This window comes from Vipera berus (genome assembly GCF_964194415.1).
Source record: "Vipera berus genome assembly, chromosome: 4".
NCBI classification, from domain to species: Eukaryota; Metazoa; Chordata; class Lepidosauria; order Squamata; family Viperidae; genus Vipera; species Vipera berus.
The window spans coordinates 74,710,238-74,729,143 of record NC_138206.1 but is presented as its reverse complement, the minus strand read 5'-3'; the positions used below and the strand labels follow the sequence as shown (position 1 = coordinate 74,729,143).

At 45.2% G+C, this 18,906-nt stretch overlaps 1 protein-coding gene across 1 annotated transcript in view; it reads left to right on the top strand.

Annotated features, from left to right (window-relative positions):
- The window catches only part of LOC308667237 (protein Shroom2-like), a gene marked incomplete at its 3' end in the record, with an annotated part of 136,054 nt that overhangs the window by 116,777 nt on the left and 371 nt on the right, over nt 1-18,906 (top strand). Inside the window, exon 6 of the mRNA XM_081326380.1 lies at nt 18,628-18,868. Within this exon, the coding sequence (XP_081182506.1) occupies nt 18,628-18,868 (241 nt within the window). The remainder of the gene's footprint in view (nt 1-18,627; nt 18,869-18,906) is intronic.

Sequence of the window (18,906 nt, the reverse complement as noted above, 5' to 3'; positions counted from 1 at the left end):
GAAGAGAAGCTGCAGCCGGAGGCAGAGTCTGTGATTTTTTTACAGGCTGGGGTCTGGGCGGTATAGTAGAGCTGAGCGCTAAAAACTGTTTTTGCCACCCTGCCTGCCCCTCAGGGACACTGCTGCCAACTTTCTTTCAGCAGGAGTCATATTGGGGTATTCCCAGATGCTCCTTTGTGCCCCAACTGTTCCAGAGTAGGTGCCACCCTTGGCTCTGTGAACACCACAGCCCTGGGCCTTGGTATGTCTCCAGATTTGTGTGGAGGAGAAAACGTGCTGTCAATTTCAAAGTCTCCTTGTGCCCTTCAGTGCAAGCGGGCCTGGGGCTGCGGAGAGTTGGGAGCGGGTGAGGCAGAATGCTGGGCAGCCCTTTCGGGCCACAAGAGTGAGGCAGCAGCCACCCTCCTGCAATTTTGGGCAGTGCCCTGACTGGCTCCATCCCTCTGTCCTGGAGTTGCTCCCCCCCCCGCATGTTCCCAGCCTAGATCACATGCCGCTGGCCTCCTTTTCCACGGGCCATCCCTGCCAGTGCCCCCGTGAGCCCCATCCTCTTGCCCCCTGGGTCCCCAAACCACATTATGCTCAGTCTGATTCTTGGTGGAAAAAATGTTGAAATCAATGGAGGAATGCTTTGGGTTTCCTCCAAAGGACAGACTGACAGACCTTGAAAGAACTAACCAGCATTGCTTGCAAAAGCTAAATTTTGGATGGATATTTCAGGGATTTTGAACTCTATTTCTGGGCTTCGTGGACATAGGAGAGTTGTTGGGAAAAAATGGAGCAAGTGGTTTTACTCCTTTTTGCCCCACTCTTAGACATAATACACTTCTGAACTAATATGATACAATAGTCCTACATGCAACTGGCCCTTTGAAGGCAACCATGATGCTGATGTGGTGAAAATTTCCAGGAAGCAGTTTCCTCCAACTTCTTCTGCCTTGAAAGATCTCTGGAGAGGAGCAGAAGGTGGCAGGGAAGCTGCATGAGGGAAGGCTGCTCCAACAAGCCAGCATCCTTACCACGCATGAGTAGAAATGGGGATTGCCTTTCAAGAAGGGCCAGCCTCCCTCATGCAGGACTGGGAAGTGCTGCTCCCTGCCTCCTCTTGCTCTCCAGAGATCTGTCAAGGCAGAAGAAGGAACACACACACACACACACACACACACACGCTCTCTCTCTCTCTCTCTCGCTCTCTCTCTCTCTCGCTCTCTCTCTCTCTCGCTCTCTCTCTCTCTCGCTCTCTCCAAGCTTGGAAACTAAGAGGCTAAATCTGAGCTAACAAACTACCAATCGTGCCTGGGCTTGGGAAAAAGGCCCTTTCCATCCTCTGCACATGCTTGGCTGCAGATGTTTGGGGAGGTGAAGAGCTTGTGGGGCAATAAGATGTCCCCACATCAAATTAGCTGGTGCAACTTGTTCTTTCCTGACCCAGGCATTTCGAGTAAGCTGCGCTGAGTGAGCAGCATTGAGCTGGCCATGCCCACCCGGCCACGCCCACTTGGTCACGCCCACCCAGCCATGCCCACTTGGTCACGCCCACCAGGCCACGCCCACTTGGTCACGGCCACCTGGCCACACCCACCCGGCCCCCCGAGGGCAACCATAATGCTGATGTGGCCCTCAATGAAATTGAGTTTGACACCCCTGCCCTACAGAGACAGGAAAGGTGACCTGGGTGGTGTGTGTGGGGCTTTGGTATCCTCTTTTGAAAGGGGACTCTTGGGGACAAAATGGGCCAGCCCAAAGAGTCGCCTTGCTGGTGGGAGGGGGCTGCTGGTGGGGGCGGTGTTGGATCGGGTGCGCCATCGAGCTTGAACCGGGTGTCAAGCTGCCAAAACCGCGCATGTATGCCCTAACACCCCGCGAGATGCAGGAGTTGCGACACTACATCGACAAAAATCTCGCAAGGGGATTCATTCAGCCCGCCTGGTCCAAGATAGCAGCACCAATACTGTTCCGGGAAAAGAAGGCTGGCACGCTCCGCATGTGCGTCGACTTCCGTGGTGTTAACGCGGTCTGCGTTGAACACCTGTACCCGCTGCCCCTCATGAAGGACCTTTTAGCACACCTGTCAACGGGACACATTTTCACGAGGTTGGACCTACGGGAAGCGTACTACCGGGTGAGGATCAAGGCTGGGGATGAATGGAAGACGGCATTCAATTGCCCACTGGGCAGTTTCCAGTTCCGGGTCATGCCGTTCGGACTCCAGGGAGCCCCAGCGGTCTTTATGCAGCTGATAAACCAGGTGCTACACAAACACCTGTAATGTGGGGTGCTCGTTTATTTGGACGACATCCTGATATACTCCAACACCATGGAGGAGCATATTGTCCTTGTGCACCAGGTGTTACGGAAACTGCTGGCCGCCCGTCTCTATGTGAAACTCACGAAGTGTGAGTTTCATAAGACAAGGTTAGACTACTTGGGGTATCGGGTTTCGGCGAACGGAATTAAAATGGACCCCTGTAAGGTAGAGGCCGTGGAGCAGTGGCAAACGCCACGGACACGAAGACAGCTGCAAAGCTTCCTAGGTTTTGCCAACTTTTACCGGCAATTTATCCCAGGCTTTGCTGCCGTAGCCCTGCCATTGACAGGCTTGTTACGCACACGGCAGACCGGGGAGAAACCACGTCCTGGGACAAAGTTGGCATGGACCACCACGTGCCAACAGGCGTTCAAGACCTTGAAGGCCCTGTTCGCCAGGGAACCAGTGTTGGCGCATCCCAACCCAGACATACCGTACGTGGTCCAAGTAGACGCCAGCAACGTTGCGGTGGGAGCAGTGTTGCTGTAGCAAAACGCCGGAGGCGCACTCCAACCATGCGCCTATGCGTCCAAGAAGCTGTCATTCTCAGAGCGTGCATGGGCGATTTGGGAGAAAGAAGTGTTCGCCGTGTGCACGGCCCTGGAGACATGGCGTCATTTGCTGGATGGGGCCGCCCACCCCTTCGAAGTATGGACGGACCACAAGAACCTGGAGGTCCTGCAGTCACCAAGGAAATTGGCGCCTAAACATGTTAGGTGGGCTATCTACTTCCGGCGTTTCAGGTTCGTGCTGAAATATGTGCCGGGGGGACGGAATTTCCTCGCAGATGTGTTGTCAAGACTCCCACAATACGACACAAAACGGGAAGCAGTAGTCCAAGAACTCATCCCTCCAGACAGCCCAACGGCTGTTGACCAGGTAGCGTGCAAGGTGGGGGATGATTTGTCCCGTGCTATGTGTGACGCGTTGGCTGCAGATGCCTGGCTGAAGGAGCATCCCGGCCTCCTCACCATGCGTGACGGCTTGGCCTGGCATGGGAACAGGTTGTATGTACCCCTGGCTCTTCGTTCCACTGTCCTGTACCGATACCACGATGCCAAGCAGGCTGGCCATTTTGGCTTCCTTAAGACCTTGCACCTGACACGGCGACAATTTTGGTGGCCATGTATGAAGGCGGACATGGAACAGTACATCCGGAGCTGCCATGTGTGTGCCACAGCAAAACCTCGGGTTGGAAAGCCATTGGGGTTATTGCAGACAGTGTCTGACCTTGAACGACCATGGCAGGATATTGCCATGGATTTTGTTGTCGGGTTACCAGAGAGCAGGGATTACAATGTGATCTGGACGGTTGTGGACCACTTCTCGAGGCAAGCACACTTCATCCCCTGTAAAGGGCTACCATTGGCCAAAAGGTTGGCTTGGCTGTTCCTCACTCATGTATACCGACTACACGGTCCCCCCCGGCGGATAATCTCCAACTGTGGGGTACAGTTTACGGCATGGTTTTGGAGGGAGTTCCTGCAATGCATCGGGTCCACCCAAGGGCTAAGCTCCAGTTACCACCCAAGCACCAATGGCGCAGCTGAGAGGGCCAACGCCACGGTGGAAAGGCTCCTCAGAAGCTACGTAACGTACCAGCATACAGACTGGGTAGACCTCCTGGTGTTTGCTGAGGTCACTCACAACAACGCTGTGCATAGCAGCACGGGTTTAACACCATTCCGGTTGGTGGTGGGATACGACTTTGTACCTATCCCCGAATGCAGTCAGGAGACGAGAGTACCAACTGGGTCCAGGGAGTGGGTTTGCCAAATGGAGGGTGTCTGGGTGGTCGCCAGGGAGGCGATGACAAAAGCCTTGGCCAGAGCAAAGGAACAAGCAGATAAGAGGCGAGAGCCATTTGAAACCCCCAAGCCGGGGGATTGGGTGTATCTCTCAATTAAGTACCTGCAGTTGCAGATAACTAGCAAAAAGTTAGGACCCAAGTACCTCGGTCCATTCCAAGTGGTCCGGGTGGTTAAACTTGTGACGGTGCAGTTACGGCTGCCAAAGCTCCTGGGGAAAGTCCACCCGGTACTCCACAGCAGTCTGCTGAAGCCCACCTGGGGTCTGCCCAGGGAGGGGGATGGAGAAGCACTGGGCCCCGTCCATGGGGACCAGTATGAAATACTGGCAGTTCTCGACTCAAGGATACGGAGGGGGCGGTTACAGTACCTAGTGCTGTGGAAGGGATACCCGATGATGGAAGCCTCCTGGGTGGGGAAGGCAGACGTCCGAGCGGCCCGTTTGGTTGCGGCTTTCCACCACAAACACCCAAACAAGCCAGGGGGTGGCACCGGAGACTCGATGGCCTGGGTCAGCGACCGTCCATCTATTTGTCCTTCCCTTTCAGGTGGGTCTTTGGTAGGGGGAGCCGACTGTCAAGCCCTGCCGGCTTGTCACTCTTCGGGGACACCTCGGCACGTCGGCTCACCTGATGACTCCGGTGTCCCCTCCTCATCCTGGAGAGCCATTCCCTCTCTCCAGCACAGCAGAATGGCCCCACAGTGCCTGGGCGGCCGGCACCAAAGCCGCTGGCTGCGCCTGCCGCCAACCAGCTGATGCCTGCGCCCCGGGACGATCAGGGGGGCCCCGGATGGACCAGGCCGACGCAGGCAGCAGCCGGCCAGTTGGTGGCCATGCCTGCGCTGCCCCTTTCGTCAGCCGGACCTTCGGGCGAGCCAGTGAGGGGCATGCCGTGGTGAAGGGTGGTGGGTGGTGGGCTCCGGGAGGAACACGGGTGGGGTTGCGTAGGGACGGGGCTTACCTGGCGGGTGGCCCTGCGGGTTGTCAGTGAGAAGCGTGGAGGGAGGCCAGCACACAGGGTTGTGGGCGGGGTCTTTATGGGATAGCGGGCGGATGCCGGCTTGTACTGGTGGGGTGGGGTTGAGGCATGGCCTGGTGATAAAAAGAGCGTTGGAGCAGGATGCTGCCAACGCTGACTTTATTGCGGTTTTCTGTTTGTGGGGAGAATAAACCTTGTCACCCGTTCCTTAGCCGTGTTTGTGTTTCATCATTGAGGACGTCTATGACAATTATTACAAAAAATTGATCTAAAACCAGAAACCTTCTTATTAGGGATTATTAATGATAAACTTAGCAAAGCATCTTTTTACTTATTATTGCATATTTTAACCACAGCAAGATTGGCATATGCCCTAAAATGGAAAAGAAAGGAAACACACATTGAAGAAGAAATAATAGATAAAATTTTATCCTGTGCCGAAATGCACAGGGAGATTAAAAACAAAACTGAAACAGAGTACTACGAAATTTGGAAAAATTTGTATGATTGGTTAGAGATAAGGAGGAATGCTGAGATGACTATCGATTGATTAGCTGATAACGTAAAGACTTTTTACTAGCACTTATATTAGGATACAATTGAAAGATATTTAAGCACAACGTTGATGACTGAAAGATGGTTTACTAGAAAATTTACAGATGTTATATGTACATTTTGCTATACTTTGTTCTGTCACAGAATGCATTTTAATTTTCTGTTTTTCTTTCTGTCACATAAGGTAATACTAATAGCAGTGTTGTAGCCAGGGAAGTTGAATCGTGTCCACTTTTGTTTTTAAATGTACATTTAATAAAAATTTAATGAAAAAAAACTTTCATAAAAGAACTTATCACTATATTCATAGACCTGCTTAGGAAGAAACTCACTGAAGTTTCTTCAGTGTAGGCAAGACAAAACTCATGTGTGCTAATATACAGATCTGCCTCTTGTGAAATACAGGCATCAAATCCTAAATGTGTGTCTTTTTCAGAATTGCAATTATAGGGCTTTTTTATCACCTTTTCGAATAAATGGAAATTTGGACTCAGTGGGTTAGGACGCTGAGCCTGTTGATCAGAAGGTCGGCAGTTTGGCGGGTCGAATCCCGAGTGCCGCGTAACAGAGTGAGCGCCTGTTACTCGTCCCAGCTTCTGCCAACCTAGCAGTTCGAAAGCACGTAAAAATGCAAGTAGAAAAATAGGGACCACTACGGTGGGAAGGTAACAGCGTTCCGTGCGCCTTTGGCGTCTAGTCATGCCGGCCACATGACCACGGAGACGTCTTCGGACAAGCGCTGGCTCTTTGGCTTTGAAATGGAGAGTCGGAAACGACTAGCACGCATGTGCGGGGGAACCTTTACCTTTTTTTTACCAGTCTCGAAATTAGGTATTAATTGCTCAATTTTTTTAAGCATAGTTTCATCTGGCCTTGCCTTATCAGCTTCAACTTTTATGTAAAGGTCATAAAGGCACATTTTACTAGTGATGAGTTACCTTGCAGTCTATGCTGCTAATTTTTAATGAACACAAAATAAGAGATTGGGAGACCTGGTTTTGTAGTAAGCCAAGTCCCTGCTTTAATTTATTTTAAAGGGAACATTAAATTTCTTCAATGTATGTTCTGCACTCTAATAAGTGAAGCAACTGTTGGAATGTAAGACAGCAGAACAACTACTAGTTTCTTTCAGTAGAGATATATAGTTCTACAGCAGGGGTGTCAAACTGCCGGCCCATGGGCTCATTGCATCATGCGGAGGCTGCCCCCACCCCAGCTCCGCCAATGTGAAAAATGTCACAATACGTCGTGACATGTCATGTAATGCAGCAAGTTTGACACCCATGCTTTACAACCAAAAAAATATTTGATTAAGCATAGATGTATGCTGTGAGTCATCTATCATAGATTGAGATTTTAAAATCCCAGGTGATTTTTTTACCTTATACAAAGTTTATAGGCATAAGTTTTCCAGAGTGGGTTTGTTTATTTTTTTAATTAAAATTCATTATTTTTAGGAGCTAGATTTTATGTGCGTGTGGTTTTGTGCTGTTTGTGAGAGGAAAATTACTTAAGTCACATTAAATTACATTTCCAAGCTGTGTTTGTAAATTCTTCAGGAGGACTTGTTGAAAGTTAATATTGCTGTAACATTTTACGGGGTTTGCCTCTGAGTGTTTCTGGTGCTTGAAGCTTTCTTTTGTCCTTTTTGAACAGTAAGCTGCTGTCTTTTCGAGGTAATATGATCAGCATGTGTTGCATGAAAAATAACCATTTGTAATGTATATATGCTCCTTGTTGAATGAAGATTCCATTTTTGATAACACTGTCTGTACTAATGTAATAATTGTCAATCAGTTACTTTAGAAAAGATTCTTGTTGCTATGTCTCCTTGAAATGAAGTACCTCTTGAAATGAAGCAAAAATCTTAAGATCATCTGAACCTCAGCATGATTGTATGCATTTTGCTGATTTGATAAATGCAATAGAAATTAAAAGATGTTTTGAAAGATAGCATTGAAGATTATTGGCATTCAAGTATGTCATGATGTCTTTTTGGTTAGTTGACCTGTTGGTCCTTCTCAGATTTGCATGCCAGGATGCAGAATGTGGGGATTTTTCAGTATTAAAATATCTCTTCAATTTTAATTTTAATTTTCTTTTTTACCCCTCCACATTTTTGAAGCACTCTTCCTATTAACCCATTTACTCTTACATCATATATTTGTTTTGGGGTTTCATTCTCATTGGTTTTCTCTATATGATCTTTTTTCTCATACTGGTCCTTCACATTTGTATTTGGTCCATTCTCATCTCAGTTCATTTTTGACTTTATCTTTTCCTGTTTTACTACATTCACTTCTTAAATATTCTATTCCCATTGCATCCAATTTACAGTTATGTTTGCAGTAACATAGCAAACTCTTGGTTCCTTATAAAAAAAGCAGGATAGCTTTCTACCTAGTCACTTAGTCCCTTTAAAGAAATGTTAATTCCTTGTGATAAACTACCCATTATCTTTCTACTAACTTCTGAACATTTAAAAGTTTCTTCATCATTTCTTGTCTTCAGTGACGTACCAGGGTACACAATTTATCCACTTCCTCTTTTTACCATTTATATATAACTTGAAATTATTCCCTCCTTTATCCATGTCTAACACCTTGGTTTTGATACATTAATTTTCAAATCCATATTCTTTATTGCACCATACAATCAATCACTGCAACTCATTTGTGTTCTCACATCACATGCAGTCACTTCTGCACATGCAGTCACTTCTGCATCTCTAATATCATCACATTTGACTTCCTGGAAAAGATCTCCAAGAAGCAAAAAAAATCCTCTGAAAGTGAGAAGGAAGGGGACTACACCCCCAACCTCCCATAGACGGAAGTGGCAAATTAAATTTTTATGGGGAACAGAAATATAATGAAATGAGGTTAATAATACTACAGTCTGGATAAATCTGAAAACCATGAAAATTGTTAAAATTTCATATCTGAAAGACTATTGATGAAATTATAAGAAAATCTATGCTTTAAAAGTTGGGGGAAAAATAGCTACTAATATCTAGTGGAGAATTAGAATATAAAACTATAGCTGCATTGACTTGAAATTGGCAGGATGCCCAGAATAGAGAACTTGTTCCTTTGAATTTCAGTGACTTCTAAATAAACAGAAAACAGCTAGAAACAAAAGAAAGAAAATATACTGGGCTATCTAGTACAGAGTGAGAACTATATTTGTTTAGAAACTGTTGACCTTCTGGGATTATAAATACACTGAACTGCAATTTTCAAGCTCAAGAACTGTTTGCAGAAAAAGAAAAACTTTGACTTTTGGCTAATCTTCTAAATTGGGAGTTACTGGAAAGCTTTCAGGTGGTTAAAATTCTGGACTGAAATCTTGGCTGATTGATACTTGTAAGACCCCTGAATAGAAGAACAGTTACAAAATACTGCTTTCAGTGGTGCTTTGATAATTGGAAATGTATTGGACTATAAAAACCATATGTAAAGATAAAACTACATAAGATTTTATTGTTTGGATTTTAAGTGGCTAGTTTGACAAGGCTAATCAAAGAGACTATGGTACTGGTGAAAAACTATCTGGAGGGGGGAGACAAAATGGATGTTGTACATCTATCTAAAAGGAAACAGGAAACCAACCATTCCCTCCTGAAGACCTCAGCCTGGAACATCAGAGTTCTGCAGGAGCAATGACTCAAGACCAGAGAAAACACATTTCAGGAGAAAATAAATGCAATGCTGCGACAGATTCAAATGACAATTGTTTCAAATTATGAGGACATCAAAAACAACTTTGATGACATAAATGAGCATATCTGACTTAAACTTACAATTAAAAAACTCTCAAAAATGACAATAAAGAATGAACAAACAAATCAGATAATAGAACACAGACCAGATGAGAGTGATTTAAATATGGAAGCTACAAATGAAGAGAACTACGACTTAATATAAACAGAAGAAAATCTGCAAGATTTTACTACAACAAAGGAAATAAAAATGATGTTTTATCTTCCAGGACTTCAAATCAAACTTGAGGACAAGAAAGAAGATCTAAAGAAATGGATTAAAGAGCTGTCAGGAAAATCATTAAAGTTTGGGAGACAAAATGAACAACCTATTTAATTTGTCTTTTTTATCCCCAACAATATCTACAAAAATACAGGAAAAATCCCCTGGCAAGCTGAACATACTGAATTGGAAAGCGACCTGGCAAAAGAAGAAGGCTAGAGTCAGATTTAAGAGACTTGATTCGATTTACCAGATGGAGTATTATATGATTAAACACTTGTTTGAATATGGTTGAAAGAATAAAGTTTAGATATAAAGGGGCCCTATAGTAAGAGGAATAAGATATATAAGTAGTATATTTTTCACAATACATGAAATGTAAAAATATTGGGATGGCGTATATCAGGCATGTCAAACTCGCGACATCACGTGACATGACTTATTCCCCATTGCTGGCAATGGGGAGGGTGCGGTGTCGTCGTGATGCATCTGGCCCATGGGCCAGCAGTTTGACATGCCTGGTGTATGTGAATGAAAAGTTTGGATATTTAAAAATAATTAATTTTGAGAAAATTATGACTGATAAGAGTGGTTTGAATACAGTGGGGAAATTAAGCTTAAATAAGAATTTTTAAAACAGGACACTAATGACTTAATAAGATGACTTTTATAAATACAACTGAAATATAAACCGATTAAAAAGATATTATATATTGATGTTATTGTTCATTGTACAAATACTAGAAAAATGTTTATACTCAACCTTGTATGTATCAAAAATATTAAGAATTATATTTGTTTAATGCAGACAAGGAGAATACTACTGGAAGAAGAAAAGATCAAGGAAATATATCATTGATTAACATATTAATTATAGGAATTATTATTGATTGTTTTTAAATATATGAACTCAGACAACACAATTTGCTAAACACTAGAGATTGTTATTGTAAAAAATCAATAAAATATAATAATAATAAAAAGATTGTTCACCAACATGCTAAACAAGTCACATACGCAGTCCATAAGCAAACTACAATCACAATTTAACATTTATAGCTGTTGTTTCACTTTGACATTGCTCCTGTTGGTATTAATCAGCCTTATTTCCACATGATAGTGTTTCAAACTTTATTACAGTAAATATTTATCTAAATAATTTTTATGTAGCTGGCAGGAAGTTGAAACAATGGCTTTTTAGAATTTTTCAAAAAGATAAATTCCATAGACCTAGTTTTTTAACTTCTGTCTTTACTGACATACGTAACTTTAGAAAATGTCTAATTTATTGCTCTTGTTTGATAAGTAGCTATAAGTAGAATTACTTTTTTGTTTCAGCTTCTTTCCTAAACTTACATATCTCTCCAGCCTCCTCTAATCAAAGAGCAATTCTGAGACTCAGAAGTATTTCTATTTGAGTTTAATTCTTTGATGATGATCAAATATACTTTGATCATCTAATATCTTTATTCAGATAATCAGAATTCAATTCAATATTCCAAAATATGCACATGCATTTTATCTTCCCTTCACATACGCAAATCAATTAGAAATTTAAATTTCACTATATTCCCACAATGGGAATTGTGTCTTCAGGAAAGCAACTAAGGCAGCATTTCTTATTATGTTTTTTTAAAAAATAAATAAATAACTATTTTCATTTCATTTGAATGTAAAATGGCTGATTCAATATAAATGGAGGAACAAAGCAGTATAAAAACTGCTTTCAAGTAAATGAAACTCATGCATATTTCAGTATCTCAGATACAATCCTCTAAATGCTCTTACTGCCATCGCTATTGGTTTTTAAAATAATTAATAACATTTATATCCTTTCCAAACTTAAGTACAAAATAATAGTTTTAAAAGAAAGCAGTGAAACCCTTCTATTAGTTATATGAAATACTTCATGGATTATTTATAGGAAAATCATTTAAATTCCAAACAAATTATTTAACAATTGCTTTTATCTCACATTCATTCTTTCATGTGTTTCTTTTTTGCTATTTATTTTATTGTGCACTTAGGAAAATTTTAAAAATGGACCCTTTATCTTTTATCATTTCTTTAAATTTTGGGTCTGAACCAATTTAGTTCATACATTTGAAAAAACAAAGTATAATTCCAGAAATACTATGCATCCCATTTTATATTAAAGTAAAACTTCCACTACCCTGTCATCTATATATTGAAGGAGACTTTATCTAGAAGAATCCTTGAGATATAAATCTATCTTGATTTATAATGTCTGCGCAAACGGATTTTTTTTTTCATTGAATAATCTGATAGTCAAAATTGTATTGTATAATATGGTATTAATTTTGTGCAGAATATCCTAAGAATTTCAAATGTAAGAGATAATAGCTTATCTTTTATGGCTGTGCTTCTGGTTGCAAATATATTCAAAAACTGCTAACTGCAGATGCAGGAAAATGGACAAATGAGACTAAGTAATAATCCATTATATGTAGGTGCTGCCCCTTGCAAATTGGATGCTTAAATTTGCTATTTAAAAATTATATTCCCTTTGTTTCAGGGATTTTAAAAGAAGGAAAGTCTCTGTGTTAGTGTCAACATATCTTTGCAAGCATTGTTCACTTTTGAGTGTGAGTGGGTGGGGATTTGTTTTTACATAACTCCAAGATTTTGTAAAATATTTTCATTTCCTCTCTCCTACATGATCTTCTTTGTATTATATTTATATTAATATTTTTGTTTCTAATTTAAATTTTTCAACTGATTTTTAATACAGTTTATTGCAATGATTTAAAGGAGGAGGAAAAATGAACATATTTGTTGTGATTCAGCATCAGCAGCTGAGTCGGATGATTCTGAAGAGGAGGAGGAGGAGGGGTTTGGAGAGCCTTTGGTGTCAGAGGAAGGTTCTGATGCACTGCAGGACTCTCAGCCAGGCCCCTCCCGTCTTGTTCTTCATCAGACTCAGCCGTGTGAGCACGAGGGATTGGAAGAAGACGATCCACAGCTGGCTTTGTTCAGGGACGCTAGGAGCAGGAGGCAATCTAGCAGAGCAGAACAGAGGAAGGCAATGAGGCAACTCTGGAGAAGGCAATGAGAAGCCATGCCTTGGAACTGCTGATAAAAGGAGAAGTGTGGGAGGTGCTGGTTGCTGAAGGCAACCGTTTGAAGATCTTCTGCTAGAGTCCTGGTCTGTTATTCTTGTTTAACTCTTGTTTGAACTTTTGTTTTAACTCTTGAACTTTTCATTTAACTTTTGTTTGAACTCTTTGTAAGTAAATTTGGTTGGGTTTTTTCCAGCCTGTTGACTATAAAAAGGGGTTGTCCCTGACATTCAAACAGGTCCGGTTGTAGAGTGGAACAGAACAGTTTGCCTTCAGCCTCCCACCCCTTATTATTATTATGGAGCAGCTATGTGCTGAAAATGCCCAGCTCACCCAGCAACTCGCTTTGTTGGCAGCTCAGGTAGCTCAATTACAAACACAGGTCCATGCTGCACCTGCACCACCACCACCACCCAGGAGAAAATGCCAAGTTGCGATGCCGGATAAATTTAATGGCAATCCAGATATGTTTCCTGCTTTCCTGGGTCAATGCCAGTTATTTATCAGCGTGAGAGCAGCTGATTTCCCCACTGACCGGGATAAGGTGGGGTTTGTGTTAAGCCTTCTCTCTGGTGATGCAGCTCATTCTGTTCTGAACCAGCCCTCTTCTCGCACCCCTAATCAAAAGAAGAGTCTGGAAAGCGTCCAAGGCTAAAAGGCTTCTGCCAAGATTTAATTACGCAGTTAACAAAAACACAAGAGCTTGTCTTCTCAAGCGGAAAAAGTTGCTTTCAGCCACCAGCCCCTCCCCAAACACTTCTTTTATAGAGAGCTCAGGGCGTGGTCTCCCTGTGCCTCCTCCCGAGGAGTCCCATAGTCTTTCTTTGTTTGTCCCTGCTCGTCTGCCTCCTGCGTCGGGCGTCCTTGAACAGGGCCAGCTGTGGGTCATCATCCTCCGCACTCTCGGGCTCACACAGCTGAGAAGAGGTCCCCGGCTGAGGGCTCTGCAAAGCCTCCAAATCATCATCATCAGCCGGTTCGTTTCCCTCCTCCCCCACATCTGAGTCCTCCGATACATCGGAGCCGGCTGTCGGACCCACAGGCTGGCCCTGAGTCACAACACATTGGGGCACACCTCTGCTGGCCCAACCTAGTCAATTGTTGGACAACTTTGTGGGGTTTTGTAATCATATGCGTCTGATGTATGAGGACCCCGTAAAGACGCAGACTGCTACCTGACGCCCGAAAGTTCTGAGGCAAGGTCAACGCCTCCTACAGGGCTATATCAGCGAATTTCAGCTGCTTAGCCAGGATTCAGCATGGAATGAGACTGTGCTCATGGACGCTGATCCATCTCTGTCTGTGGATCGATGCTCGGCTGCAGCAGCGAAGGAGTCGCCGTGCCACCCCAGAGACCCCTGCGGCCCCTGTTTTGCGTGAGACCCCGGTTCAAAGGGAGGAGCCAATGTAGCTAGGTGCTACCAGGCCTTGTCTATTGGTGGCAGAAATGAACAGGTGATGTTCGGGGGGGTGTTTTTACTGTGTGGACCCAGGGCATTTGGCTGCCTTCTGCCAAAAGAAGCGACGACGGGCATCAGTGACTGAGTCTGCCCCGAGAAAGCCCCCTACTTGTCGGGAAAATCCCCGAGCCCAATCTAAAAGGTGTGTTAGGTCGGGCGTCCCACAACACCGAGCATCATCTTTCCAATGCTGCCTGTGGACCTCCAAAGCATCTGATATTGGAGGCACATCTGATCCTCCCCAGATCCTCCCCGGGGATTCCAGTCCATGCCTTAATTGACTCTGGGGCCACCACAAATTTTATGGACTCAGCATTTGTGGCCAAATGGGCTGTTCCCCAGTGCCCGGTAGAACTGCCTATGTTAGTGGAGACTATCGATGGTTGAGTGCTCCTGTCTGGGCCAATTAAGGCCGCCACACAACCATTTATGTATGGCCATCAGTTCCCATGAGGAGGCCATACAGTTCTATATCACCTCAGATCTGCATTTCCCTGTGGTCTTGGGATTGGCGTGGCTCCGGGCGCATGACCCACAGATCTATTGGTCACAGAACTTGGTCACCTTCCCAAGCTTAGAGTGTGTGGACCACACCCACCATATCTGTGCCGGCCAGGTGGAGGGTTCCCCAGGGGTTTCCTTGCCTTTTGAACTGACTGAATTTGCTGATGTGTTCAGCGAGACAGAGGTAGATCAATTACCCCCGCACAGGCCCTATGACTGCCCCATTGATTTAGTCCCTGACCCGCCTCTCCCAGTGGGGTGCTTGTATTCCATGTCGGACCCCGAGTTGGCTGCACTGCAGGACTTTCTGGAGAAGAATTTGGCTCGGGGTTTCATCCGGCCCTCGTCCTCGCCAGTGTCTGCACCCGTGCTCTTTGTCAAAAAAAGTCTGGTGAATTGTGGCTTTGCTGCAATTATAGAAAATTAAACACCATCATGGTGCACAATCGTTACCCACTGCCCCTCATCCCCAAACTCTTGGACCAACTCCGGGATGCTAAGATCTTCACGAAACTGGACCTGTGTGGAGCTTACAACCTTGTCAGAGGTCGGTCGGGTGATGAGTGGAAGATGGCATTTGGTACTCGATATGGACACTTTGAATACACGGTGGTGCCGTTTGGCCTGACCAATGCCCCCGCCGTATTCCAGCATTTCATGAATGATATTTTCCGGGATTTGTTAGATCAGTTTGTTGTGATCTACTTGGTCGACATCCTGATCTACTTCCCGTCACGAGAGGTGCACCATCAACATCTCCATCAGGTCCTGCAGCGACTCCGAGAACATTGGCTGTATGCCAAATTGGAGAAGTGCCAGTTCTACCGGGTGACCATCGATTTTCTGGGTCACCGCATTTCTCCTGAGGGCATCGCCATGGAGCTGAGTAAGGTTGAGTCTTTGCAGAGTTGGCAACCCCCACGTCGTGTGAAGGATGTTCAGCAACTTCTTGGGTTCGCCAATTACTATTGGGCTTTCATCCCTGGGTTTGCTACCCTGACAGCCCCCCTCAGCTCCTGCAGAAGAAGACTCGGTTTCAGTGGGACGCTCCAGAACAACGGGGTTTCCAGGCTTTGAAGGAAGCCTTCATGAAGGAGCCCATCTTGAAGCATCCTGACCCGCAACGGCCGTTTGTTGTGGAGGCGGATGCCTCCGACATTGCCATTGGAGCGCTGTTACTCCAGGCAACGACACCCGGCGGTACCCTCTTCCCTTGCGTGTACCATTTGCGGAAACTGAATCCATCGGAGCGCAACTATACCATCTGGTAAACGGAGCTGCTGGCCATCAAAGTGGCGTTCGAGGCCTGGAGGCATCATCTGGAGGGGGCGCAGCATCAAATCGAGGTCCGGACAGACCATAAGAATTTGGAAAGCCTGCAGACCACTCGGAAATTGAACCAATGCCAGATTCGGTGGTCTCTTTTCTTTGCAAGGTTTAATTTCCAAGTCAAGTACATACCCAGCAGTCACAATCAAAGAGCAGATGCTCTGTCCAGGAAGCCCGAATATTCCCGAGCAGAAGACAAGCTTCTGCCCAGGACAGTGCTCCCCATCAAGTCCTTTGCTGCGGTGCGGGAGCTGATAAATATACAGGCTTGGATCCGGGAGGCACAGCAGCAGGATATGTGGGTGGCTCAGCGGAAGGAGGAGGTGGGGCCAGATTCTCCATGGACGGTCACGGATGGACTCTTATTTTATCATGACCGGCTCTATGTTCTGGGAGGGCCACTCAGGAGACTCATCCTCAGCCAGTGTCACGATAACCCGGCGGCGGGGCATTTTGGCCTGTTCAAGACCCTGAACCTGGTCTCCTGTACCTTCTGGTGGCCCCGAGTCCGACACCACGTCCAGGCCTACGTCACTTCCTGTATTCCGTGTAGGCAGGCCAAGTCAGCGACAGGGCCCCCACCCAGATTACTGCAGCTCTTGCCGACACCTAAAAGACCCTGGGGGGCTATGTCCATGGACTTTCTGACAGATTTACCCCCGTCTTCTGGTTTTATGATGGTGTTTGTGGTGGACATGCTGACCAAGATGGCGCATTTCATCCCATGTCATGGTTTACCGTCAGCCGGCACCACTAGTCGTATGTTTATTCAGCAGGTGTTTTGGCTGCACGGCCTCCCTGATAGAGTCGTATCTGATAGATGGGCCCAGTTTACAGCCCATTTCTGGCAGGAGTTAATGCATGCGTTGGATGTCAAGATTTGCCTCTCGTCCGTGCATCATCCTCAAACTGACGGGGACAGAGAAGGTCATTGGTATTCTAGAGCAATATCTGCGCTGCTATGTCAATCAGCAGGAAAACAATCTGGCCATATCTGAGTTTGCATTCAACAACTTGCAGCACACCTCCACACAGATGACACTATTCTTGGCCAATGTGGGATATTACACCCGGTTTTTCCCCCTTTCCTCATTAGACTCACCGGAGCCAGCAGCGAACAACTACATGGCAGTTACAGGCAATCCATCAATTGGTGCGGCGACAGTTAGAGAAGGCCAAGGCCAATTACAAAAGCTTTGCTGATCGGTCGAGGCAGGATACGCTTCTACTGCCGGTGGGAGATCGGGTCTGGCTGTCCACCAGGAACCTACCATCAGCCCGGCCAGCTAAGAAGTTAGACCACTGATATTTAGGACCATTCCCAATCGAGGCTGTCATCAATCTGGTCGTCTATCGCTTAACTCTGCCACGTTCCCTGTGTGTGCATCCGGTCTTCTATTGGTCTCTGTTGGTCCCCGAGCAACCGGTGTGTCCACTCCACCGAGCAGAACCTCCCCCGCCAGAACATTGTGACGAAGACAGCACCCCCGAGTATAAGGTTGCCAGCATCAGGGACTCCCGTTGGCTGAAAGGTCATTTCCAGTACCTGATCAAATGGAAAGGCTACGGAGCAGAGGAGTTCACCTGGGAAGATGCGACCACCATTCATGCTCCTGCTTTGGTGTCTGCCTTCCATGAACAATTCCCATCCCAACCGCATCCAGATCGGCAGAGCTGGGAGAAGGGCCCTGCAGTGCGGTATAGTGTTGTGATTCAGCGTCAGCCTGTGGTTCTGGCAGCTGAGTTGGATGATTCTGAAGAGCAGGAGGAGGAGGGGTGTGGAGAGCCTTTGGTGTCAGAGGAAGGTTCTGATGCACTGCAGGACTCTCAGCCAGGCTCCTCCCATCTTGTTCTTCATCAGACTCAGCCGTGTGAGCACGAGGGATTGGAAGAAGACGATCCACAGCTGGCTTTGTTCAGGGACGCTAGGAGCAGGAGGCAATCTAGCAGAGCAGAACAGAGGAAGGCAATGAGGCAACTCTGGAGAAGGCAATGAGAAGCCATGCCTTGGGACTGCTGATAAAAGGAGAAGTGTGGGAGGTGCTGGTTGCTGAAGGCAACTGTTTGAAGATCTTCTGCTAGAGTCCTGGTCTGTTATTCTTGTTTAACTCGTTTGAACTTTTGTTTTAACTCTTGAACTTTTCATTTAACTTCTGTTTGAACTCTTTGTAAGTAAATTTGGTTGGGTTTTTTCTAGCCTGTTGACTATAAAAAGAGGTTGTCCCTGACATTCAAACAGGGCCAGTCGTAGGCTGGAACAGAACAATATCATTGAATAACTATAGATCTAGAAATTTATTTAATGAAATAAAATATGTTGTGCATAATTTTGTTCAAGTGGCCTCATTTAGTTCACATGAAAAGGAAATAACAATTCTGTTATTTGTGTGAAGTAATTGAAGTGTCATATCACAAAATGTGATTCTATATATACTTAATCTTTGACAACAAAGATTTTATTTGTTAGTTTTATTACAAAAATAGTTTTATTACAAAAAGTACATTTGTTTTATTATGGAATACTGTAAGCTTAGGCATAATTGAATAATAGAAATATATTTACTAACTGTACCCTACTTACTGATGCTTAAATAATTCATTATTCACTCCCTTTTTCTAGATCATCTGATAAAGAGTATTCAGAAGACTCTCTGAGAGAACTCAGGAGGACTTGGGAGGACTACAGTTCAGGAAACAAGTGGAAAGTATCTGCAAGGACCTTCTATGTAGGACAGGCCACAGTTGCATTACAGTGGAGCAGAGGTAGATCTGGGACATTGCCCAGTGATTACAGATATTCACAGGAAAATGTAAATGAGAAAAGCAAAGATTACGGTGCTTTGTCTCTTGCGATTTCTGGAGTACAAATATCAGATAAGAATCAGCACTTTTTAACACA